Source organism: Meles meles, chromosome 12, assembly GCF_922984935.1.
Source record: "Meles meles chromosome 12, mMelMel3.1 paternal haplotype, whole genome shotgun sequence".
NCBI classification, from domain to species: domain Eukaryota; kingdom Metazoa; phylum Chordata; class Mammalia; order Carnivora; family Mustelidae; genus Meles; species Meles meles.
The window spans coordinates 96,118,257-96,144,142 of NC_060077.1; the positions used below are offsets into that span (position 1 = coordinate 96,118,257).

The 25,886-nt window shown below is 56.5% G+C and overlaps 1 protein-coding gene across 4 annotated transcripts in view; it reads right to left on the reverse strand.

Moving 5' to 3' along the window:
- Positions 1 to 25,645, reverse strand: part of SLC66A2 (solute carrier family 66 member 2) — a 45,032-nt gene extending 19,387 nt beyond the window's left edge. Inside the window, exons 1-4 of one of the 4 annotated variants that reach the window (XM_046025137.1) lie at positions 25,537 to 25,645; positions 24,962 to 25,267; positions 17,946 to 18,079; positions 10,275 to 10,328 (exon numbers count right to left, since the gene is read on the reverse strand). In XM_046025137.1, the coding sequence (XP_045881093.1) occupies positions 10,275 to 10,328; positions 17,946 to 18,079; positions 24,962 to 25,164 (391 nt within the window). In that variant the 5' untranslated portion in view covers positions 25,165 to 25,267; positions 25,537 to 25,645. Of the gene's footprint in view, positions 1 to 10,274; positions 10,419 to 17,945; positions 18,080 to 19,922; positions 20,013 to 24,961; positions 25,268 to 25,536 lie in introns of those variants that run through there. The other 3 variants (XM_046025136.1, XM_046025139.1, XM_046025138.1) reach the window with 3 other exon arrangements.
- Between the last annotated feature and the right edge of the window lie 241 nt (positions 25,646 to 25,886).

Sequence of the window (25,886 nt, forward strand, 5' to 3'; positions counted from 1 at the left end):
GCCAGGCCTCCATGCTCGCCCCAGGCCACCCGGCTGCCCACTGGGGGAGCCCAGCAGCCTCCGTGATCCAGGCTTTTCCCGTTTGCTGCTCTCTGGCCACACCGGGCTCTCAGGAGTACACACTCCCCAGACCACGGGACAGACGTCCACTCCTGTGGGAAACGACCCTCGGTTCACACGTTCCTTCTCTTCCCTCAGACTGGGGACCCCACCTTTTCTGGGGGGAGATGTTCCTGGGTCTCTGGGGTTACGGGGTGGGGAGGGTAGCCCCGTGGCCACGCGCAAGAGGTACCCCAAGTTACACGGGCCTCAGCCGGCAAAGCTGGGGACGCGGCAAGCTGCCCGGTTTCCCAGCTCTGCACTCATGGGCACGGCACAGTGGAAAGTGTGTCCACAGAGCAGAAGCCACGTCTGGCCCGACCCCGAAGACAGCACCACCGACGCCACGCCCATCACCAAACTCCCTGTGCCCACCTGGCACCCTTCTTCCCAATTCCTCCCCGACCAGAAATTCGGGGGGGGGGGGGCGGTGCCGCTCGTGACTGCCAGCGTCCTTTGCCGGGGTAGGAAGTGACTGTCCCACACGCAGAAGTCCCGGGAGCCGCAGGGGTCCATGGCGCAGGGACCCCATGGGACAGTCCTCACCAGTGACACGTCTCCGCGAACAGCACCTTCGCAGAACACCAAATACCATGGACCCGTCCTGGATTCTCCCACTTTAACAAGGAAACAGCAGCATACACGGGACCCAGCCATGCCCTGTCAGTGACGAGAGGCTGGATTCCCACAAAGTCCCAGTCTGGAGCCGAACTGCAGCTCGGAAGTTCACAGACCTCAGCCCCGAGTCCAGCCTTCCCGGACGAATGCCCCTCCCCCAAAAGGCCTGCTCTACTCTGCCCCGGCGGGGGGTGACCACCCAATGGGAAGAAAGGCTCTACCTCCCGTCCGTGACAGAAGCTACCCAAGGACAGTTTTAAACCTGGTAATTTTACCCAAGAACACAGGACAAATATTCTTGAATATCGTTAAGAAAACACACAGACCAAGCCCGAAAGAGCCCTAGACACGGCACCCGGGCACCCAGCACCCACGCTCATGGCGCTCCCACCACCCTGAACACCCCCCCCCCCACGGCCTGGCCCAGCTTCTCGGGGCAGCCTCGCCCGCCCACAGGCCCGCACCCGCGCAGTGGCCAAGGGCTGGCTGGGCCGCGCTCGTGGGCATGCGACGGTCGGGCCGCCGCGGGGTCAGCCGGCCCGGGCTGAAGACCAGCTCGGCGCGAAGGCAGGGGCCACGCACTGGCGTCAGGCTCCGGAGCTCACGGGGGGCCCAGCTGCCCGACAAGGGACCTGAGGTCAGACCGGCTCCCTCCAGGCCCCCTCCGCCACCGCCTCTGCCTCCTGGACTCCAGAGTCAAGCAACACCCCCACCTCGGCTCCTCCTCAGTACCACGGCCAGAATCAGGGACCCAGACAGTCGCCCCTGAGGGGTCCCCAGGACCTGGTTGGTCCCCACCACCTGACTCGTCCCCACACCAAGCTGGTCAGTTCTCCTGCGGCCGCTGTGGGGAAGACGACGCACGTCCGGGTCCATGCCTAGGACAGCAGGGCCACGAGAAATGAAACACTTTCCGCGTTTAGAATTCCTGGGACCGTGAAGAAGCAATGTTCTTCTTGACTATATATGATTTACAGTAAAATGACAACCCAATTAAAAAATGGGCAAGGGACCCGAACACTTCTCCAAAGTCACACAAATGACCGAGAAGCATGGGAAAAGACGCCCAACAGCACCAGTCTTCGGAGAAAGGCCAACCACAGCCGCACCGAGGCCCCACTTTGCAGCGACCACGACGGTGAGCAGAAAGACCGACGTTTTGGTGCAGACGTGGGCAAACTGGAAGGTGGGTGTGCAGCCGGCAGGAAGGCGGAACGGTGCACCACGGGAACCCGTCGGGAGTCCCTCAGTGACTGCACGCGGGGGAGCTGCCCCGCCGGCCCCACCCCATGGATGTCCCCGAAGGACTGGAAACACACGTCGCATAGACTTGTACACGAACATCCACAGCTATGGGAGTCACGAAGGTTCATCGATGGATGAGGGCGAACGTGGTGTGACGGACCAGTCAGCCACGGAAAGTCCCCCGGCCTTGGAAGGCAGAAGGGGCCACGGATGAACCTGGAAAACATGGTGCTGAGTGGAAGGAGCCAGAGACGGGTCACTCCCTCGCAGACGGGTCACTCCCTGACAGGAAACATCCAGACCAAGCAAATCTGGAGACAGATCACAGACAAGTGGTTTCCCAGGGTTTGGGTAACAGAGAAGTTGGGAGGTAAAGGGCTCCTTTTTGGGGGGACGGAAGTGTTCTATAATTAAACATTTTTTTAATGTAAACAATCTCTACACCCAACAAGGGGCTTGAACTCACAACCCCAAGAGTCTCATGGTCTTCTGACTAAGCCAGCAAGGTGTCCCAAGAAATGCTCTGTAATTAGATAGCAGTGGTGATTATACAACATGGTGAATGTACTAAAAACCACGAAGCCATATACTTCAAGGTGATTAAAATGGTGAATTTGATGCAAAATTTATCTCAAAAGGACTTCAAGGGTAAAGTTTAGGGTGTGTGAATTACACCTCAAAAAAGAAATTTTAGTATCTAGAAGAAGACAACGGTTTCAACGTGTATAATGTTTTCTACAGAGATACAGACACAAACATCCACTTCTGTAACTTTCTAATGCTAAAGTCAAAAGTACTTTTTTTTTAAAGATTTTATTTATTTATTTGACAGAGAGAGATCACAAGTAGGCAGAGAGAGAGGAGGAAGCAGGCTCCCCGCTGAGCAGAGAGCCCGATGCGGGGCTCCATCCCAGGACCCTGAGATCATGACCTGAGCCGAAGGCAGAGGCTTAAACCCACGGAGCCACCCAGGCGCCCCCAAAAATACTTCTCTTAAACTTCAAGTAGAAGGTGCTATCGTTTTTCTCCCGGACAATTTAAAATAAACTCAGCGACCCTTCACCTGAGTCTGATACCCCGCACTGAATTAAGCAGTAGGGAAAGAAAAGTGGAAATCATGGAAGCAAGGTGTCAGCTGAGGAAAACACTGGATGAACCCAGAAAGAGGACCGAGACGATGCTTCGTAAGGAGCACAGGCCCGGTCTGTGTCGGAACCAACTTCCAGCTGCGGAGAGACTCCTACGTCGGAAGATTTTTCATTAAATATTTCTTGAAAAAACTGAGAGAAGGGAGAGCCTGGCTTCCCTCCCAGAAACACTGGCACTACACCCGGGCACAGGAGCCCCAGGGTGACACGGGCCCTGCCCCAGGCCGTGCCCCAGAGAGTGGCAGGCGGCTGTGAAGGAGGCGACCCTCCGGGAACAGAAGGGCGAGGACAGGGACACATGCCCCAGGTGCCCAACAGGGTCACCTGACCTTGCATCTCAGTATTTTCACGACCCACGCCCCAAACTCAGACGCGGCGTGTTTTCCAGACAAGACTTGAAAACAAGGCGTTTAGCCCTGAGCAGATGTTTCCAGGACTGGGGGACCCACCAGGTCCCTCCGGACACTTTCAACTCTTTCTGCTCTTTCACCGCCTCTTAGAGGGGACAGACAGCTTCCTCGTCACTTACACGTCCGAAAACCCTACTCGTCGGAAGGCAATGGCTGCCCCGGATTCCCAAACTCCTTCCCTTGCCACCAGCCCCCCAAGGCTTCACGCTCAGTCCACTGCCGTCCAGACTCAGAAGCACCTTCACCGTCTGGGGAACGGGCACAGGGAGTCTGCACCCGCGTGCAGGGGATGGTCCCCCGTGGGCGGGAAAGACCCAAGCTCTGATCAGAGGCACAGCCTCCGGGCCTCGTGGGACTGCAGAGGGCCTGGCCGGGCAGGGAGTGAGGCCGAGTCCAGTCCGGGCACTGCCCCAGCCGCTGTGGGGGGGACCGGCCGGCCCCCAGCTCTGCAGCCTGACCCCTAGGGCAGCAGCTCCGTGGGCCCCTAAAAGACCCCGTCCCCGGCCTCCCCTGAGGAGCAGGAGTCACAGAGACCCTGGTCCTCCCCAAGGACGAGGACACCCTGGCCCTCACAGGTCACTTCCTGGCTGGCTTGTCCTTATCAGGGCTACACCCGGACCCCCTCGGGGACGGACCGGTTCCCTAACCCCGGGCGGTTTCTGCTTCTGCAATTTCCACCAACTCCCGGACCCTCCCTTCCCCAGGGGCAGGGTCCACGCTGCTGGGGCAGAGGCTGCCCCAGACACACCCGTGTCTTCCTGAGGTGACAGGATGCGAGGAAGCACCCCAAGAATCATGGCAGGACACAGGGACCCACCGGCAACCCAACCAGACATGGGTTTAGTCACTGAATGAGGCAGGAAGCCATGAAACCCTGCCCTTATCATCAAATGTGGGGGTGTGTGGAGGTCTGAGGAGGAGTGGGATCTTCACAAGCTTTCAAGAGTCCCCCAGAAATAGGTTCAAACCACAGAGAGAGAGGCATGGGAGCCGGAGCAACAGCCAGGAATGGCGCCACGCAGCCCCCGGTGGAAGGGAAGCACAGGGGGCCATGAGCGAGGTGCCCCAGGGCCCTCAGTACCCCCGAGGAGCCCCCAGGAACCCCCAGGACTGCCCAGGGCCCTTCATGACCTTCCAGGACCCCCAGGATCCCCAGGACTCTGGGACAAAGGTCTGGAACTGACCCCTGCGAGCACAGGACAGGAGCATGGGACGGCTGAGCACACGCGCAGCTCTGGGGACCCGTCCCTGCACCGGTGAGCACACGGCGGGGCTGGTGGGCTGGTCTGAGCAGAACCGCACGTGCCGCAGACACTGGACTCTGGCTTTCCAGAGCCAGCACTGGGGGGTCTGGGCGTCACCAGGCAGCAAGTCAGACACTTCCTCGCAAACAGCTGAGAAAAAGCTGTGCACTCCCACCCTGGATCAGACTAACACGCGGCTCTGGTTACATGCCCGCGCCCAGGCACGACTGCTCATCTGTGTGACGCTGAGTGCTCCGTCTGGGGATACCATCCCGCTCTCCGACCCCACGTCCCTGGGCTCACGCTCTGACAAGGAAGACGGGGTGCCCGGCCCCATGGGGGAGCACGTGGTGCCTCGGGGGTCACCAGAGGAAGCCCAGGGTGGGTGGCCTGCAGGGCTCCTGCTGGTCAGGAGGCAGCCGGCTGTCCAAGGTGGGGTACGGCCACTCCGTCCAACCCTCCAGGCCCACCCAGCTTTAACTCTGCCCGACAGGGACGCGGTGGGTTAGCAAAGGGCAGCGCAGTCCGACTGCAGGACTAGAGAACTGTGGGCCCCAGGGCTCACGCACTGACCCGCCCTTCCCTGCCCACCCCCATACCACCCTTGCCGGGCAGGCCTGCCGACCGACCGGCCTCCGCTGTGAGGGGGCGATCCAGGGACCCAAAGGCCCCAGAGCGCCCCCCCCTACCGGGAGCGGAGTTTGACTAACCAGTGAGCAGGAACACCTGCCCTTGTTCAAAAACACTGTCCTGGGGGGCCCACCGTGTCCCCGAGGCTGACCCCCCAGCAGACGGGCTGGCCTTTGGCACCCCCAAACTGCAGGATCCTTCCCTCTTACTCTGTTGGCTTTCAGGGCCTTCGTGCTGATGACTTGTGCTCAGCGGGGCTCCCGGCACGGGGCGACGGGAGGGCCCTGGCTGAGAGGCCCGCACTGGCCTCCGCCGCAGGCTGCTCGCTCAAGCCCACGGAGCCGCCGGCAGCGCTCGAGGCCCCAGTGCCGAGCGCCGGGCGGACTGGGAAGCGCAGCTTCTCCCCAGATCAAAACAGCACTTCAGCTCGAGTTTTAAGGCTGCTTCTAAAACCTTACCGGAGGACATGACCTTCTGTTCGGTGAACATCCCGCCCTGTCCCCCACCGGACAGAAAACCAACCGTGACCGGGCAGGTGCGCCTTCAGGCGGCTCTAAGCACAACCGGAAAAGCTCCCTGTTCTCCTAGCCCGAAACCTCCTCTGCGAGGGACGGCGGTCGCTCTCCCCAGCAAAACAACACAGCCGACCGCGTGCGTCTGTGACGTGTCCTAACATCTGCTTAACAGAAGGGCCTCTGAGACGCGGCCCGCGGCCTCCACCACTCCAGGGGAGCGGCCACTACGCACCCCAGCCCCGCAGTACCTCGGCAGAGGAGCAGCCGGGAGCGGACAGCTCAGCACAGCTGCTCGCGAGCCAGCACACCTGCTCCGCATCCGACAGAAACAGCCCTCCTGGGGCACCGCAGCCTTCGAGACTGCCCTCGAGATCCCCCTGCCTGATGAGCCACTCGTGCCCCCCGGGCGTCACCCACCCAACAGAGCCATCGAACGCCCAGGGCAGCCGATCTACTAGCCATGGGCAGAGGCGCCGAGGGGAGTGTGACTCCGGCGGAGGCGGCCACCCAGAAGCTCCACAGGGGGACCCAGGAGGGTCAAAGGCAGCTAGACCCACAGCCCCGCCTGGGGGAGGACAGGTTCAGAGACGGCACCCGGCGAGCCCGACACATCAGCAAACAAGCCCCCACCAAGGTGGGGGCGGGGGGGCCCAGAGTCCGTTGCTACAGTATTTCACAATACACGGTTTCCAACAAAATATTTGAGAAATGCAAAGAAATGGGAAAGTGGTCCATACAGAGAAAAAAAATAAAAGGAAACAAAACTCTTTTTGAAGGGGCACAGCCTCTGGACTTAGCAGAAATGACTTCAAAACAGTCACTATAAATATTTCAAGGAACCAAAGAAAATCATAAAGAAGTAGAGAAGAGCTTAATGACAGTGTCTCGTCACACAGAAAACCAGTGCAGGGGCATGTGCATGGCTCAGTAGGTTAAGTGTCTGCCTTCCGCCCGGGTCATGAGCCCAGGGTCCTGGGATCCAGCGCCTTGCATCGGGCCCCCCGCTGGGCGGGAAGTCTGCTCCCCCCCCACACCCCGCTTGTGCTCCCTCTCGCCCTCTCTCTCCGTCAAATAAATAAATAAAATCTTAAAAAAAAAAAAGAAAGAAAAGATAAGCAGTACAAGATAGAAATTATAAAAAAGAACCAAATGAAAATTCAGAAATTGAAAAGTACAATAACTGAAATAAAAATTTCACGACAGAAGCTTAACACTAGATTTTTTTTAAAAGATTTTATTTATTTGACAGAGAGAGAGAGAGAATACAAGCAGGAGGAGTGGCAGAGAGAGAAGCAGGCTTCCCGCTGAGCAGGGAGCCGGATGCGGGGCTCGATCCCAGGATGCCCGTGCTGGGCGGGGAGTCTGCTTCTCCCTCTGCCCCTGCTGTGCTCTCTCACGTGCTCTCTCTCTCAAAATAAATACATAAAATCTTTTTAAAAAAATCACTAAAAGAATTAATATACTAGGAAACATCTGTTTAATCCAGAAGCAAGCAGGAAAGAAGGAGAAGGTATACAGAAGGTATACAGAAAACAGAAAAGGCGAACAGCAGATGCGAATCCAAACACATCAAAATAACATTCAACACGAATGAATTAAATAACACAAATCAAAGGGCATAATTGCCAGAATGAATTTTTTCTAAGTTCCACTATGTGCCGTCTTTGGGAAACACACTTTAGATTCAAAGATACAAGTCAGTTTGAAGTAAAAGAATGGAGAGGCGCCTGGGTGGCTCAGCTGGTTAAGCATCTACCTTTAGCTCAGGTCACGACCTCAGGGTCCTGGGATGGAGCCCCACGTCAGGCTCTCTGCTCAGCGGGGAGCCCGCTTCTCCCTCTCCCCCTCCCTCTGGCCCTCGCCCCACTCATGTATGATGTATCCTCCCTCTCTCTCTCTCTCAAATAAACAAATAAAATCCTTTTTTTTTTTTAAAGTGAAATAAGGGAAAAAATTTCATCAAACAACAGCAACCATAGGAGGTCTGCAGTAGCTATACTAAGATCAGAAAAAAAAAAGAGACTTTAAAACAAAAAAAATGACTAGAAATGGGGGACAATTTATAATAAAGGGCCAATCCATCAGTCAGATGATAGCATAAACATATAAACAAACACAGACACGCCTAACAACAGTCCTCCAAAACAGAGGAGGCAAAACCCAACAGAAGTGGGAAAAAAAACCAAATAACTCAAAAATAGTGGAAGATTTCAAGATACACTCTCGTCATGGGTGTGACAACCAGAAAGGGCGAAGGAAGGACGTGAGCTCTACGAAACTGAGCCTCTCTGCACTTCCACCCAGCAAAGGGTGTCGTGCACGTGGGACATTTCCAGGACAGACCTTCTGCGACCCCGTGAAACCAACCTCAGCTTAAAATGACCGGAATGATATAAGGTATATTCTCCAACTACATGGGTTAAGTTAGAAATCAGTCACAGATGAAAATCTGGGGATTTCACAAAATGTGCAAATGAAAACATACATAAATAATAAAACGGGTCAAAGAAGTAATCTCAAAGGAAGTTAGAAAGTATTTAAGACCAATAAAAATGAAAACACCACATGCCAAAACTTTCAGGGTTCACTGAAACCATTTATTAGAAGTTTATGATTACACATGCTGTACTGAAAAAGAAAAAAGTATCTCAAATCAATAATCTCACCTTCCACTCTTAGGAAACTAGAAAAAGCAAACTAAACCCAAAGCTGTAAGCAGGAGAGAAGGAAATACTAGAATCAAAATAAACACAGGAGAGAAGAGAAACACAATGGAGAAAATCAACAAAACCAAAATTTGGTTCTTTGGGGGGAAAATCAATAAAATTGACAAACCTTTAGCTAGAACAACCAAAAGAAAGACAGACAGAAGGGGACTCACACTATTCACGTCAAGGACGAAAGAGAAACCACCTGCCAGAAACAAAAATAAGACAAAAGTCCACATCAGCAGATTAGACTCAGTGGACACATTCCAAGCAACTAAGAAAAGTAACTAAGTGACTCAGTAAAAGTCACTAAGAAAAGTAACTAAGTGACTAAGAAAAGTCACTAAGAACACAAGTCCTAGATGATGGCACTTACAGGTGGGACCTAAGGAAACAAATGACCGTCAGCACAATGACGGATGCTAGACTTACTACATACCCGAACCAGATGTTACAGGTCAATCACACCTCAATAAATTTTCTTTAATTAATAAGGAATTGATACCAATCCTTCATGAACTTAAAATAGAAAAGGAAAGGGGCGCCTGGGTGGCTCAGTGGGTTAAGCCTCTGCCTTCGGCTTGGGTCAAGCCTCTGCCTTCGGCTCGGGTCATGATCTCAGGGTCCTGGGATCGAGCCCCGCATCAGGCTCTCTGCTCGGTGGGGAGCCCCCCCCCCCGCCTGCCTCTCTGTCTACTTGTGATCTTTGTCTGACAAATAAATAAATAAATAATCTTAAAAAAAATACTAGCAAACAGAATCCAGCAACTTATAAAAAGGATTACACATCATGATCAGATTTATCCCAAGAATGCTATGTTGGTTCAACATACAAAAATCAATCAATGTAGAATAAAGGACAAAACCACATGATCATCTCAAACGACTCAGAAAAGCATTAGACAAACTTCAGCATCGTGTCATGATTAAAAAAACCACTCAATAAACTCGGAGCAGAAAGGTTCTTGCTTCATCTACTTGAGGCGCCGCTGTAAACCGCACAGCTTCACCAGGCCCGATGCGACAGAATGCCTTCTCCCTGAGACCGCACGAGACAAGCACACCGTGCCCACCAGTCCGAGCCATTCCTAATTCTAGGGTACTTAGGCAAGAGAAAGAGAGAGCATTCAGATTGGAAAGGAAAAAGTAAAACTACCTCTACTTGCAGATGACATAATCGTACAGGGAGAAACCCTAAAGAATGCACTAGAAGGCTATTAGAACTAAAGAATGAGACCAGCAAAGCTGCAGCTTATAAGATTAATATGTGAAAACCAATTTTATTTCTACAACATAGCAATGAACCATCCAAAATGAAATTAAGAAAACAATTCCATGTACCATAGCATCAAAAATAGAACACTTTGTAACAAATTTAACAAAAGCATTCCAAAACTTGTACTCTGATCATCTGTCCCCCCAACATGCGCGCGCACACACACACACACTCACACACACAAAATGGGCAGGTTTCTAGGGACTAGTTCATGCTCGAAAACAGCAGGCTATGGGCTGGTTAGTCCGCGGGAGACACGGCCGCCTTAGTAAAGTGAGTCACACACGGAGCAGCAGGCGGTGAGCACTGGGCGGGCACAGAGCTGCACACAATGAATGAAGCAGAGGGTCCGGGGGCCGCCTTGTGCGGTGTGGTACGTACCCAGATATGACCGCCTGGGGGGGGCCTTGATTTCTTCATCCTTATTATCTGCAGCTACAGTGAAAGAGAGAAACAGGAGGAAGAGACAGACGGGCTGGTTTGAGCACTGGTCAGCAGCCGTGCCTTCCAGCCCTCCTTGCGCTCCTTTACAAACAAAAACAAAAACAAAAGACATTGGAACAGAAGGACAGATTTTGGTTTCTGTGTTTCCTGAACTATTTTACCCCCACCTACCCTCTTCCCGTAGAAGTGCCTGGGGCAGGAGGAGGAAATCGTGGGCGAAAAATGAAAAGTCACCACATTTTCAATTTTCACTTAATTTGTAAGGTCGGGGGTGCCATGAAGGCCACCGCACGGCGGCGAGGCTGAGAGAAAGAGAAAGCAGAGGCCACTTCTGTTTTCCCCTAAAAACTCACAGCTTGGACTGCTGTTGACCCTGGGTCACACCCTGCAGAAGGCGACTGCAGAAAGCTGTTTTCGGGGCACGCTCGACCAAATGCCCGCTGGGAACGGGCAGCCAGTTCAGCCTGCGAACCTAACGAGCGTGTAGCCCAGAGACAACGCGGCGTCCGGCCGGCCGGGGAGGAACCGGAGGAGTCAGGGCAGCTGCAGTGACGCAGCAGAGGATGACTGTGCTGGGGGAACCCGCTCCTCCGGCAGCCCAGCCCCACCGCAGACCCCCCAACGTGGAGCGGCCGGCCGGACGCCCACAGCCCTTGAACACACAGCCAGAGTCCCCGCAGGGTGGAGCCCAGGACAAGGTCTGAAAGACGGAGGGAAGAGTCGTGGGCCCAGTTCCCTGTCCCCCACCCCAAGTACCGAGGCTCCTCCCATAAAAGGACAGACTGCGAGCAAACAGCTGGGAGAAGATGCCAGACTGGCTCCAGCGTGGGGACAGCAGATGCCCACAGACCCTGCTTACAAGGAGTGGCTGCACGCACGGCCCACATGAGGGCTCCCTGGGGCCAGCAGCAGCGGCCACAGGCCTCACCCCGCACCCACGCCCTCCCAGCTCCTGCCCTCAAACACCAGGCTCTGCGGGGTTCCTCAGCTTCATGATTCTATTTCTCTCCTGAGACCGATGTCACCACTCACTGAGACTTCCTCTAAGGATCAACTGCCAAAGTGCAAGGGGAAGGGGACGAAGGGGACACAGGACACACTGCTTGGGTTGGCTCTGGGCGCAGGCCGGACCCCCCACACCATCTGCCCTCTCGACTCAGGCCACATCAAGCCCAGCGGACAGGCAGAGCTCAGAAGCATGCCAGGGAGCAGGGTGCGGCTGGGGGGAGCGGAGTGGGAGGACACGGCCCATCGGGCTCTCTAGGCAGCACCGTGGGGGAAGGAAAAGCAGCAGCCGGTAGGGAGTCATGGGTCAGGGTGGGGAGACTCACCCCAAAGACAGAGTCAAGCCGCCCAAGGTTTCCTGGCTACAAAGCAGAGAAACGTCCCTGCACAGGACGGACTGCAGGTGAGCCAGTCCTGAGGCCAAGAGCCCAGGTAGGGACCCACGGTCCACGCTGCCCACGTGGTCCAGGCCTCCCAGCAGCGTGCCCACGGTGACGTCAGAGCCTCACCACTCCCCGCCGGGTGGAACCCTGAGTTCCTGAGGACCGTGACCGCTCCAGGCTGCAGAGATGATGCTGAACGGGCCCCAAGTCCAGACGATAAGAAAGACACAGCTCCCACCCGGTTCTCTCCCAGACCCACCCCCTGAAGCCTGGCTGCCGCGTCACGAGAAAGCCTGGGCCACGTGGGGAGGCCACATGACCATGTCCCAGCAGACTCCCCAGGCACGTGAGAAGCTGAGAGGAACAGAGGGAAGGAGGGACACAGAGAGGGAAGGAGACCCGAGCCACAGAGAGTCCCGCAGGAGCTCAGGCAGGAGAACTGGCCATCTGAGTGCCAGAGGACAGCTAGGGGTGGCAGGCGGGAAGCCTGGGAGCTGCCACGGGCCAGGGCACATGCGGTTTCCAGGGGCTTCGGGTCCCCGTTGTGGTGTGAAAGCCACTGTGGTAGGCACGCGGAGACCCGCTGGGAGGAGCAGAGCGTGGGGGCCATGGAGGGCGAGGGTTCCATGGACAGGATGACCTGGAGACCAGGGGACCAGGGGGGTCCAGGCAAAATGGAGATGCGACGGACATGTTAGGGCTGTAGGCAGGGGAGACACAGGACGCGTGACCCGTGCCAAGGAGGACACCAATTAACCCTTAGAAATGCAGAATGGCTCACAGACAAACATATTCCCGGGGCTTTGGGGGGGGGGGGGGTCCTCAGCTTTCATTCTCAGGATGGTATGTGACCCTCCCCCACCCACTTCCGCAGCCAATTCCATCCTGGAGCTTGGAGTGCCGAGATCTGGGGCCAAGTCAGATGAAGGCAAGCACCTGCCTTTGAGCCAGACACGATGGTCTTTCTCCAATAAAAAGGAACTAAGAAGCCAGCTGTGTGTGCCCATCCCTAAGGAGCCACTCTTCCCAGCGACTCTGAACAAGGTCATCGATGGTAAGAATCATCCTGGGACCCCCAAGAAAACAATGTTCCAGGAGGCTCCTGACGGAGAGCACCGCGAGCAGAGGGAAGCAAGTCTGGCCATTCTCTCGCTCCTGGGTCCTTGGGAAGCCCGTGGAAGATGGGAGACAAGACGGAAGCTCGGCAGAGTCGGCTACAGGTCTCACCGCAGCATCTGCCACAGAACCTGCCACCCGCTGAGAAAGCCAAACCACCCCAGTCCCACAGCTGTCCCCGGGACCAGAGTGCAGTCTCCAAACGCCACGCGCGCGTAGCACACAGGCTCCTTGGAGAGACGGCCGGCTCTGGGCCTGCGGCAAAAACAGAAAACAAGCATCTGGAGCATCTCGTCACAAGATCACGGGTCCCAGGGACACTCGTCTACGCCAGAAGGTCAGGAGCCAACCGCCGAGGCTCCCAGTGGCAGACAGGAGTCAATGGGGCCTTCACCAAATATAATAATGGCAATCCAGAGAAACACATCAAATATGGGATTTGAAACCCACACACTCAGAACAGAAAAACAACGTGATCACTGTTCCAAGATGCCAGGGAACCAATTCTGAAAACCGGCAAATAAAGAGAAAGAAGAGAAGCAATGACCTGCTTTTCATTTATAAATGATACCACTGGGTAACTGAACAGCATTACAGGGGCAGTTTTTCTCCAGAGAAGCCCTCCAGCGAACAGGTGAGCAGAGACGGACAGAACATCAGCGCTCTGCAGCCTCACGGCCCACGGGTTAGGCACCGGACACCCACCACCACTGACCACTGATCTCCACCACTGACCTCCGACAAGAGACAAGCCGACAATACGTGCGTCCTTGTAGAACACAACAGTTGGCAAAAACTAGAAAGAACCCAACCTAGATCTGACCAGACCCCCAGACCCAAAGATCTCTTTCCAGTGTCCTTCCACACGGCACTCCAGAGACAAGAAGACGCGATCAGCCACCACGGGTGTGGCCAGCAGAAGCCAGGCTGGGACCACCTCTGTGCAGGGCGGCTCGACGTCCCCTGTGGCAGCAGGAACCTCGTCCTGGCTCGGATGTGGCTTAGCTCTCGACTCTGCATTCCCCGCACACTCCTGGGCTGTCAGCCCCCGGCCAAGCCTGGGGTCGCACCACCCACGAGCCCGCAGACCAAGCTACCTGTTGTAATGGCACACAGGCCACACGGAAGGACAGGAGGGAGGGAGAGCCTGCAGATGAGAAACAGAACCAGGGGCGCCTGGGCAGCTCTGCTGGGTAAGTGTCTGACTTTGGCTCAGGTCATGATCCTGGGGTTGTGGGATCAAGCCCCATGTCGGGCTCCGTGCTCTGCGGGGAGCCTATTTCTCCCTATGCTGCTTAAACATTCTAACAAACCAAAATAATCTCAAAAAAAAAGGAAAGAAAGAAAGAGACCATCAGCTGATCGCAGTGCGCAGCCTGTAACCTGACCCCAGCTCCAGGAGATAAATCAGCCCGAAATGAGGAAGTGACGAGGCGGCCAGAAACTTGCACAGCAACTGTGTCCTAGGTCATTAAGGAACTCATTTCTTACGGCTGATGATGGCATGACGGTAGTTTTTTAAAGTCCTTCTCTTTTAGAGATACATTGTGAACTATTCACAAACAGGGTATGTCAGGAATTTCCTTCAAAAACTGCAGGCAGGCGCCGAGAACAGGGCCTCGGGCAGCAGCCGGCGGTGGGCACGACCACACCTCTCCCGAGTCTGTCCACGTCTCACGTTCTCCAAACAAAACACGACAGGTGAGAAGGAAAAACACAGCACAGAAGACACACGGAACTTCACTCCCGCGGTGGGTAAACAGCGTCTCCGGAAGACTGACACGCGTGCGTCCGGCTGCCCTCGGAGGCCGAAGTCACCTCCAGGACCCATACCGTGGCCCAACCAGAGTCTGAACAAGGGCACAGAAGGAACCCCCAGTGGAAGGAGACATTTTTAAAAATTTGAGCCTCATTTTGAAATACTCCCAGTTTTGTGATGGGAGACCAAGTGCAGAAGCGTCCTCAGAGTTCAGACGTCACCTCTGGGTGGCTGGATGGAAAGCTACTTGCTTTCACTTCATACGCCTCTCTCCTCCCCAAAATGTCGACTACGAGCATGTACAGCTCCTTCGAAGCAGAAATTACATCTTTCATTGTGTGAGTAACCCTGCTCCTCCTCCTTTGATTCCAAGATGAACCAGTACCTTCAAAACTAAAACCCTCTATAAAAGACAGGTATAAAACATTGAAGTTGTTATTATCTGTTTAGGCTTTCTATCCTCTGAGAAGGCTGAAACAGGGCTATTAAAGATTTCCTTCCTGAAAAACTTGAGGGGTGCATGGCCAGCCTCCTCAGGCAACCCCAACGCCCCAGCAGAAAACCGCCAGGAAGTGGGGGCCGCCTGCCTTCCACGGGGAGGCCCCCGGCACTGTGGTCAGGGGACCTTGGGCTTCCAGCCTGAACTAGTCGGTGTTTCCGTCCCCCACCTTCCCACGTCCGGCAGAGGACAGGAGAGAAAACCACGCGGCATCAAAAAGTTTCCCTTAGGAGTGTGCTGTGTATCTCATACATAGGAGACAGAAAAATATGTAAATCTCGTTGGATTCAAGAATTAGAGATGCACCTCACTAACCCTCAAACACATCCTGCCGTGTTCTGCCATGCGGGGTTTGGGGACGGGCTCTCCCCGCGAGGAGCCCAGGGCTCATGAGGCACGGTCCGTCCTCCGCCAGCGCGGAACTGCAGCAGGGAGGCCAGCCAGGCCGGGACAGGCGGGGGGCGGGGGGGCACTGCCATTCTGAGACGCAGGTCAAAGCCCACCGCAGCCACAGCCGTGAGGTTGGGGGAGGAGCAGAGGGAGAAGCAGACTCCCCACAGAGCAGGGAGCCTGACGCGGGCGGGACCCAGGACCCCGGGGATCATGACCTCAGCCGAAGGCAGACGACGCCAGGGTCCCTCCGTTCTTTCACTTTTAACTTACTTGTACCCGAATCTAAAGTGTGTCTCCTGCACACCGCATCCAGCAGAACTCAAAACAAACTCATTCTGGCAATTACGCCCTTCGATTTGGGTTAATTCATTCAGCTTTAATGTTATTTTGATGTGTTTCGATGTGTGTCTGCTGTTCTCCTTTTCTGTTTTCTGTGTCCCTGAGGCTGTCCCCATGTCCCTGCCCTGCCAGCCTCTGAGGTACTTTCCGCGCCTGCCCCTCCCCCACGGCCACAGCCAGAACCACTTCTTCCTCAAGTCCCTCCTGGCCGTGTGCTCTCTCCTCTTCTGCTCTAAGGGCCGCTGCCGACATCAGGTCTGCCCAGGCAGTCCAGGGCAACCCCCGGAAGGCCTCAGCGCTCATCCCCCCTGCAGCCCCCACACCACCTGACGAGGCCCCTCGCAGGCTCCCAGGGGTGGACGTGCGTGGGCTCCGTTCACCTGCTCATCCCAGAGAGGCCTCTTGTTAAAGTTCGCAGTGTGGCCCCGTCCCTGGAAGTTGGGATTCACTACTTTAACTCGCCCATCCTGATGAACCAGAATTAAAGACAGTCCTTGTGGTAGAAGTTACACATAACACTAGCTGTCAAGACAGAACGAGAGAGAACTGGGGCGCCAAAGGCCGTGGGAAGAGCCCCCCCCCGCTCCCGAGGTCTGCCCCTGCCCTCAGCCGCTCCTGTGCCTCTGGCCACATGCTGGTGACTCCGGGAGGTGAGACAGCAGGCGCGGGCAGCCAACAGCCTGTCCTTCAAGCAGGGCACAGAGGGTAACTCCAGGACTGCTCCACGGCCGGAGGCCCACGCCCCTGCTGTATCCGGCACCTACTCAGCACAGCCGCACACGATTTCCAACAAGATCGTGAAACCTGGTCTCACGTTTCAGAGCGACGTGTAGGACACTGAGCGACCGTGGGCCCCAAGCGTCTTCTCCTGCCTTTCGTCCTTCCCTGGGGGAGCGGAAACACCACTGACCAGCCCCCACCCAACCCCCACGCAACCCCCACAAGGGTGAGCGCAGACCCTGGGCCACACTGAAGGCGAGGTTCGCAGATCAGCGTTGGGGGCAGAAGCCGGGCCAGGCCCTCACCCCCTAAGGGCTGGGTGGCCGGAGAAGCCCTGCTCTTAGGCAGGACCCGCAGTACAACGAGCGCAGCCTCAGCTGTGAACAGGGAGAGCCGAGAACAGATTGCAAAGACGTTACTGGGGGACAGAGAACAAAGCCACAGCAGAAGCAGACCGTGGGGGCCACTTGAGTGACAGGAGCCGGTCGGGGCCGCCCATCAGCGCTGGAGGCTGACCTACTTAAAGACTGAACCTGGCAAACCTTCATCTCTAAAAACAGAAGCGACCAGGGCGCAGGATCCGCTCCGATGGAGAGAAAGTAACCTTCAGGACAAACACAGGAGCAGAACCTCAAGTCCTCAGGAGCCGAACACAGTCCCGCAAAAACGCTTCGCTAAGCAACAGCTGAGATGAAACACGCTTCAGACAGAGTCAATGGAAGGAGACCAGAAGCACGGACAACGCTCCCGTATGTTCACACACACAACATCCGCCCAGAAGGAGCTTTTTCCAAGGAAAAGGCAAAAGCAAGAAGTATTTTCTATTCTCTGAGCCACAAAGTCACGAAGCAGCGTGGGCTGAGCGTGTAATTCGTCCTGCCTGACGCGCAGACCCACGGGCCCGCTTCAGGTGACCCCCTGCCGACCCCACAGGAGCGGGACTCGGGTGAATGGTTACCAGGCACGAGGACGCTCCCGGTGTTAGCACCGAGCCGCAGCCACACGGTAACCGAACGGGCATGCAGGAGGCGCCGGGCCCACACGGAGAGAAAACCGCCGTCGGGCAAATCCCCCTCTGACCCGACAGTGCCAGAGAAGATACCGAAACGTACGTCCTACCCCAATCACAACCCTCGGGTAACAGCCACGGTGCAGAGGAACACGTCAAGATTGCTTCGTAACTTGCCCACCTTCCAGGGAAAGAACGGCCCCACATTAAGGGAACATGCGGCACGTGGGAAACACGGGACGTCAGGCACTCGTCGCCGTGCCCAGGGTGGACCGAGCATGGCCCCGGCAACACAGAGCGGCCCCTGCCTCGCCCGCGCACATGGGGTGAGTTCTGCTTGTCGACCGAGTGCTTTGTTCCCAAAGCAGCAGACCAGATCACCAACCTGCAAAGAAACGGCGTTTTACGTTCAGCTCGTTTGCGACGCGGACTTCGGTGCAGAGCTTCAACATCAGTAACATGGTCAAGATCATGACTATGCTCTGCCAGAGAAGCGGTGACTCAAAGTGCCTTCCAAACCTGGGGAGGGAAAGAGACCGCGGCGTCAGGAGGGCCCCCGGGCACCAGGGGCCTCACCGCCTCTCCCTGCCTGGCCCCCGCCACGGCCCCCGGGGGCCACCTCCCGAGCAACCCCAGACAGACTCGCAAGGGTGTCACGGCCGCGGGCCCGAACGCCTGGGCTGCCAGGCTCCGCGGAGACACACAGCAGGGTGGGCAGGGGCTAGGAGCACTCGGGGACAGCAGGACCAGGGGCCACGATGCCCCCTCTGCAGGGCCACGTCTCAGAACGACGGGCAGGGCTGCCACGCTCCCCTCCCCGGGGCCCACGATGAGGGTGGGATGGGCCTCCCTGTTCCCTCCCTGCACAGCCAGAAGTCCCTCAGTCAGAGGCCCCTGCCACCCACAAAGCCCGGTTTCTAGACCACCTGATTCCCTGGGAAGACTCACCCCAGAGTCCAGGAATGAAAGAAGTCCCGCCTCCTGCCTGGGTTGAGTGGGGTCAGCAGGCCAGAGCCGTGGCGGACCGGGGAACCCCCCGTGCCCCCCACCAGAGAAGAGGAGGTGGCAGCTGAGGGTACAACCTCCCACTCCTAACCTGAGGCCCTGACTCCCCACATCCAGGCCTCGCTGCACGCGATCCCTCCCCGCTCAGGCCTCGCTGCCCACTCTCCTCTAACCCCAGCCTGCCCGGCTCTCATGCCCTTCCTGTCGATGTCTTCCTGGTGGCGAAGTGTTACCAAGTGAGCCATAAGCTCCCGGAGGTAAGACCCTCGATCTAGTGACCAGCACGAGCTGGGCCCGTCAGCAGACCCCAAACCCCAGGGGCGGAGAACAGCAGCACCCCACTCCGGGCACTGGCTAGGGGGTCTCTGCCGTGGCCATGAGGATCAGTGTTGATCCAGGCCCATCTCTAAGGCCAGGCCTGGACAGGGCACCCCTTGAAGCCCCAACCCCAACTCCAGCCCAGCTATCGGGGAGCAGGAATCCCACTAGGTCTGGCTGCATCAGGCCTGAGGGCAGCGTTGGCGCTTTGGGTCAAGAGACCCTGCACGGCAGCCTGACTTCCCCGCCGGCCGTGAAAAGAAGACGCGGAGAGAACCACCGCCCCCTCCGCACCACCCTCTCCCTCACTCTGGCCTGAGCCAACACCGTGGTCCCCGCAGAGAGGGACGGTCACCGAGAGCTGACCACTGAAGCCTGGCGGGGGCGCCCCCACGACACAGAGCTGGGTCAGAGCTCCCGGCGGGGCACAGGCCTGGGCTCTACCACACCCGCCAACACCAAACCAATGAGAAATCAAGACAAAAACTCAGCTCTGGGCTGGTCGTGAAGGCCAAGTTAGCTCTCCTGGCCGAGGAGCACGCCTTTGAGAGGTGTGCCTACACAGCAAGAAAATCGCCCTACACGGTCGAAAAAACACGATGCTCCTCCGCACAGAGACACTGACTCCCGCCCCTGCTCCAGCACGAGTCAGCTCCTCCAAGACCGAGTCTGGGGCACACACCGCCCTGCCGGCGTCCTAGCCAACGCACGCGCCTCTCCGGAGAGGACGCTTCTGCCCAGGGTCTGCCCCGCCAGCGTGAGTCGGCCCAGCAGCGGAGAGCAGGCCACCAGCCACCAGGAATAGCCAGATAGTCCCTGGGAAGCGGGGAACCATCACACCAGTTCCAGCACCGGCTTTCTGCACGGTTTCTAAGGTTAAGGCCTGGCCCGTGTCCTCGGAGCAAAGGGCAGAGCAATCTGGGGTCACAAAGCCTCAGGCCCGCACCCCTTGGGCCCCAGAGGAACCAGGACACAGATAGGACAACTCCACCACCACGAGATTACTCCTGCCTCCCCAGGAAATGTCACCTGGGCTCACCTGGGATCCTGCTGTTTCGTCTGGACCCCTCCTTCAGGAGAGGAGCTGAAATGCTAAACGGTCAGAGCAAGAAAGGGCTGATGAGCAGACCTGAGGAAAGAGAAGGTGCAGCAAGAAAGGGCCGATGGGCCCTGGAGCTTTCGAAGCCCACAGCACAGACCGGGGGAGCCCACAGACGCCACCCAGGCAGGTTCCACAGCCCTCACACCTGGACCCACCACCTCCGGGCCTTGTCTCTTCCGTAAAGGGCAGCCTTTACCCCGAAGGCCATTAAGGACATTTCTAGTCCTTTCCAGTCCAGGAACTGGATCCCACTGGTTACCCAGCTGACCCCAGGGGTGAACTCCTCTATAGGTGGAGATCAGACAAGGGGACAGCAAAAAGTTCAATGTCAGCCTAAGGAGACAGGAAATGCTTCCTTCCTGAGCAGGTGGAAGAAGCCCAGTAAAGCAAGGTGTTCTGGGGCTCCTCGCACAGAGCTAACAGCCAGTTATGAGGCTGAAGATGTGCAGTTTTGGCCAGTATGTGAGAAAGGCCACTTTTATTTTTTAAATTCTCAACAGAAACGACTAGAAAAACTGTGGGCAAAGAAATCAAGGTTTGCACTTCCCCTTAAACGCTAGAGCAAAAACTGAATCCAGATGAACTCAGTATTTACAATAAAAACAAGACCATCTAAAGTGAAGTGCGAGGGAGCAGAGGTGAATATTTAACTGATTTTGGAAAGACAGGCCAAGCAAGATACAAAATTTCAAAAAGCATAACTTTCGACAAGCAATATACAAAAAACAAAGTAAATATGAAATGAGATTCAATGTCCTTAGTAACTTTTAGAGGCTAATTAAAATAGAAAGATACCATTTGTTACTTATCAAATTGGTTAAGCTTTTTCTTCCTTTAAAGCTAAGAACTAGGCTGACAGATTTCAGCACTCTGTCCTCTCCTGCCTGAGAATGGGTGTCCGCACAACTTCTTCTCCAGGTAGAGGATGGGACGGCCCACCCGCTGAGAGAAGGGCGTGCTGCTCAGATCAGCCAGTCTGAAGGGTTTGTCTTTCCCCCAGGAAGATACACACTACAGAGGAGAGGCCATGTTTCACCAAGTCTGAGCAAAAGTTTCTACATGGGACACGTTCTCATGTCTTCCAGGTAACAGAAAAGCTCCACTAGAAAGCAGTTGTCTATCTCCTTCCCTGTGTCACACTGACTGCTACCCCCTTAGCTGAATGTTACTGTGTGCCCAACAGGGCGACATCTCTGATACAATGTGGACACGACTCCGTGTGAGGCTCCCTGCATCTCTGATACAATGTTACCGTATGTAATACAGACTTAGGACATCTCTGACAGGGTGTTGCCCCCTCTCTAGTGTTCCCTTATTTCTGATACAATGTCACTGCATCTCTGATACAAGGTTATTAAACATCTAACATGTTACCATCTCTGTTACAGTGTTTTCACCCAGTAGGAAGGCTGGGGCTGGAAGGTCCTGGGATACCAGCCCTGCACCCTGGCCTCCCGCACCTCCTTCTGCCCTTCTCTACCAAATCACAAGTCTGCAAACATCAGTCATGAGGCATCATTTAGCCCTTCACCGGGTTTCTCCTGACACCACTCTTCTGAGTCAAAATACTACCCATAAACATTTCATAGAATATAATCTGCTGAATGCTAGTTTTGCGAAAGGATGATAAGAATTGTAAGAAATAAAGGTGCTAGAGGGGGCACCTGGGTGACTCAGTCCGTTAAGGATCTGCCTTTGGCTCAGGTCATGATCTCGGAGTCCCGGGATTGAGTCCCACATCAGAGGGGGAACTCAGCTTGGAGTTCTCCTTCTCTCTCCCCTCTGCACTCATGCTCTCTCTCAAATTCTTTAAGAAAAAAATTTTTTTTTTTAATTAAAAAAAAGAAAGAAAGAAAGAAAGGCACTAGGGTTCCACAAGTTTTAGAAAACCAGGGTTGGGGCATGTGAGTGGCTCAGTGGGTTAAAGCCTCTCCTTCGGCTCAGGTCATGATCCCAGGGTCCTGGGATCGAGCCCCACATCGGGCTCTCTGCTCGACAGGGAGCCTGCTTCCCTCTCTGTCTCTGCTGGCCTCTCTGCCAGCTTGTGATCTCTCTCTCTATATATAAAATAAATAAATAAAATCTTAAAATAAAAAAAGTTTAAAAAAGAAAAAGAAAAAAAAAGAAAACCCAGGGTTTACCCAGCTCAGTCCACCTCTGCCGCGCAACTGCAAGCCACTCACAACCCTCACACCACAAATCTGCAGGGGTCTTCCCAGACCAGAGTTCCGAGGACTGTGGTCTCAGCCGGCTTTGGGAAACACACTCTTCAGTTCTAAGTCCAGTCCTGGTCTAGTACAGACACACCTTCCGTCTCACCTGGAGCCTGCCACAACCCATGTTGTGTACAAGGCACACCCCACACAGCACTTCTGCTAACGTGCAAACCCCATGGCATCCGGACCAGGGTCTGGAACGCAGGAAACCCTCCAGCACCTGCTAACCCATGGGCTGCTGCTAACCCATAAAGGCTGGAGGACCCAGGAGTGGGGGCTTCAGAGGCTCCACAGAAGAACAAAAGGGAGGATGTGCACCCCCCTCCGAGGAGAGGGGCCTAGGACTTGGTGGGCAGAGAAGCCCACGTGAGTCCAAGTCCTGGACAGAGCTCAGCCCGTCTGCCAGGCTTCACTGTGAACACAAGGACTGTCCTGCGTGAAATGCAGGAAAAGCACATGCCTGGGCCAGAGACACTCTGGAGGAGGGACCAGCGCCTTGGCCAGCCCTCCTTCCCCCCGCACACTGCTGCAGTCTCCTGGAACGTGGGCTGAGGGCAGCCCTGTGTGTTCACATGTCGCCACAGAACCGCTCCGGGGACCCAGGACAGCGAGGGGGCTGACTCTGGCAAAGGACCAGGTGGATGGATAGAAACAGACTTGCCAGTGAATGAAGTTTAGAAGCCCATGGTTGAGAAGCCCAGTGGCCCATCAGGAGAGCTCCAGACTCTGCTTCCCAAAGTCTCAGGCCCTGGAGTGGGGACAGGACTCCCAGCCCAAATGCCAGTTAAACCCAGAAGCCCTGAGACTTGGCATTCAAGAAATTAGTGTAATTTCTGACTTCTCCAAACCAGCTATTTGGATGTTCATTAGCTCTTCTATCCTCTTTTTGCGATTGTGAAGGAGAAGCATACTAGGAAGAGATCTCTTGACTGATCTTTTTCCCCCATGAGGCAAGCCAATGTCAGCCGCCTCCCCCCACGCCAGAGAAAACTTGTTCCACAACCTAAGCCTGGGAGACCCTGAATGACCCTCCAGTGCACTCGGGATTAAAATGGTGTCAGATACAAATTACATTTCAGGACCTGCTTCTGTTCAACCTCAGGCTTGATTAAAGCCATTTTTTTTTTATCTTTTTAAGAATTTATTTATTTATTTGACAGACAGAGATCACAAGTAGGCAGAGAGGGAAAGGAGGAAGCAGACTCCCTGCCGAGCAAAGAGCCCGACATGGAGCTCGAGCCCAGGACCCTGGGATCATGACCTGAGCTGAAGGCAGAGGCTGGGGATGTGGCAAGTTCTCCCGGGAGGAGCTGACTTACTGGCTCACCTTGTAAAAGCCCCAGACAAGGGCAAAACTAACACACAGTAAAAATAAATCAAAGGTAGCCTGGGGCCTGGCACCCCTGGATGGCCCCATCCTGGATGGAACACAGAGGAGAGAGCAAACCTCTGGGCTCAGAAAACTCCTGTCTGGGTTGTGATGATGATGGGAAGGGGACGTTGTCAAAACTCGTCAAACTGTGAACTTAGAATGAGCAGCTTTATTTAATGTAAATCATACCTCCATAAAGTTGACCTAAAAATGAATTAGCAGGGGCGCCTGGGTGGCTCAGTCAGTTAAGCGGCTGCCTTCAGCTCGGGTCATGATCCCAGGGTCCTGGGATCGAGCCCCACGTCAGGCTCCCTGCTCCGCTGAGAGCCTGCTTCCCCCTCTCCCTCTGCCTGCCTCTCTGCCTGCTTGTATTCTGTCTGTCAAATAAATAAAATCTTTAAAAAAAGAGAGAGAATTAGCAAACGACGTGGTTAGTCCACGACCAGAAGCCAACAGGAGGAAGCGGAGGCAGCGCTCTGGACACCAGCTGCCTGGAGCCCTTGTCCCACCTCTGCACTCAGCCGTCCTCCTGAGCAGCCTGAGTAACCTGTCTCACGACATGTGCGGACAGTCAAGAAGAAAGTTCCAGACCTCTTCCGTCTTAGAATGAGGCTGTAATGGGGCACCTGGGTGGCTCTGTCTGTTAAGCATCTGACTGCACTCGGGTCATGAGATCAAGCCCCATACCGGGCTCCACGCTGGTCACGCAGCTTAATAGTCTCCTGTCCCTCTGCCCCTTCTCCAACTGCTCCCTCGTCCTCTCTTTAAAAAAAAAAAAAAAAAAAAGGCGGTCGTAAGACACCATTTCATTTCCGCTAAAAGTGCCCCCTTCCAAGACATGCCTGGCTTTAGCAACTCTTAAAATTAGCTTCGGACTTCCTCACCAGAACGCAAAGATAGTCAGAGCAAGCGGCACCGGGACTGGCAAGAAAACAGTCTTTCGAGTAGTGCCCAGAAAGTCGCCTTTCCTATGGGAGCAGAGCAGAACTGCACACACAGCAGACTCGGCTGAGGGGACGGCCTTCCCCGCACCCAGCCCCAGCTCTTCCCTGCCGGGCTCTGACGTGCCCTCCTGAGGGGCTCCGTGGTCAGCCCTTCCTACAGCTCGTCACGTTTGCTTAGTCTTCGTTTCTTCTTCGTTCCCTCTTTCCTCTCTCCTGCCCCCACGCAGCTCCCAGGGGAGAACCGAGTGCAAGGACCCGGCCCGCACCCAGTCGTCTGCGGGAAAGTCTCTCACCAGGTGTGAGAGCCACGCAATGCAGACGAAGGCTGAGACTCTCCACTCCAATGCCCCACTTTCCCGGGGAAGTGACCGCAGGCGACCGGCCAGCGCTGGCCACCGCCGCCACCCGACTCCGGAACCGCAGGGAGGGAAAGCCCCAACCTACCAGAAGAGGATCCGGAGAATATTAGCCACCAGGAGCACCAGACACACGTACGTGGAGAAGCCCTCGGCGTTCTGAGTCCTCCGGATGTCCCTGTACTGGGGGACATACGGCACGACCCCTCCGAAGACCATGGCCCCGGCGGCCCCCCAGGACACCAGCTGGTGCAAGGGGCCCAAGAGCCAGTCCAGGCCGTCCGCTTCCATCCCGTCCGGCCGGCGCTGCGCCGCTGCTCTCCCGGGCTCCGGGCCGCCGCCGCCGGTCACCCCCGCATCGCGGCTGCTGCGCGGGCGACCCTCCGCCTCGGGCCTGGCGGGAGAGAAGACGTGAGAGCTCGGCGGCCGGGGCGCCCCGCCGACCCCGGAGCCCCGCGAGCCCTCCGCGCCGGCGACCCGCGGGGACAGAGGCGCGCGGCGGGGCCGGGGGGACGCGCGGGGCGGGGCGGGGGCGCGCTCGGTCCCGGGGCTCCGTCCCGGCCCCCGCCGCCCGCGCCGACCCCAGCCGCGACCCCGGGGCGGCGGCCCTCGCGCTGCGTCCGCGTCCACGCGCGGCCTGCGGACCCGGAGGCCGATCCTTACCCGCGGCGGCCCCGCCCGGTCTGTCCTGCGGCCTCCGTCCGTCGGTCCGTCCCGGCGCCGCAGCCCCGCCCGCGTGACGTCACAACGCAGGAGCCCCGCCCCCGGGCGGCGGGCCACGCGCTGGGTCCTAGAGCGCACCGCGCGGGTCCTGGAGCGCCCGGCGCGGGGTCCTGGAGCGCCCGGCGCGGGGTCCTGGAGCGCACCGCGCGGCCGGGGCGGGGGCGGACGTCGGGGCGCGGGGCGACGTTGCTCCGCCGGGGCTGGGTCAGGGAGCGCCTCCCCCGCGAGGCCGCGCCTCCGGAGCCCGGGACCCACGTGGGCGCGTCCGCACCTGCGCCGGGTCAACGGCC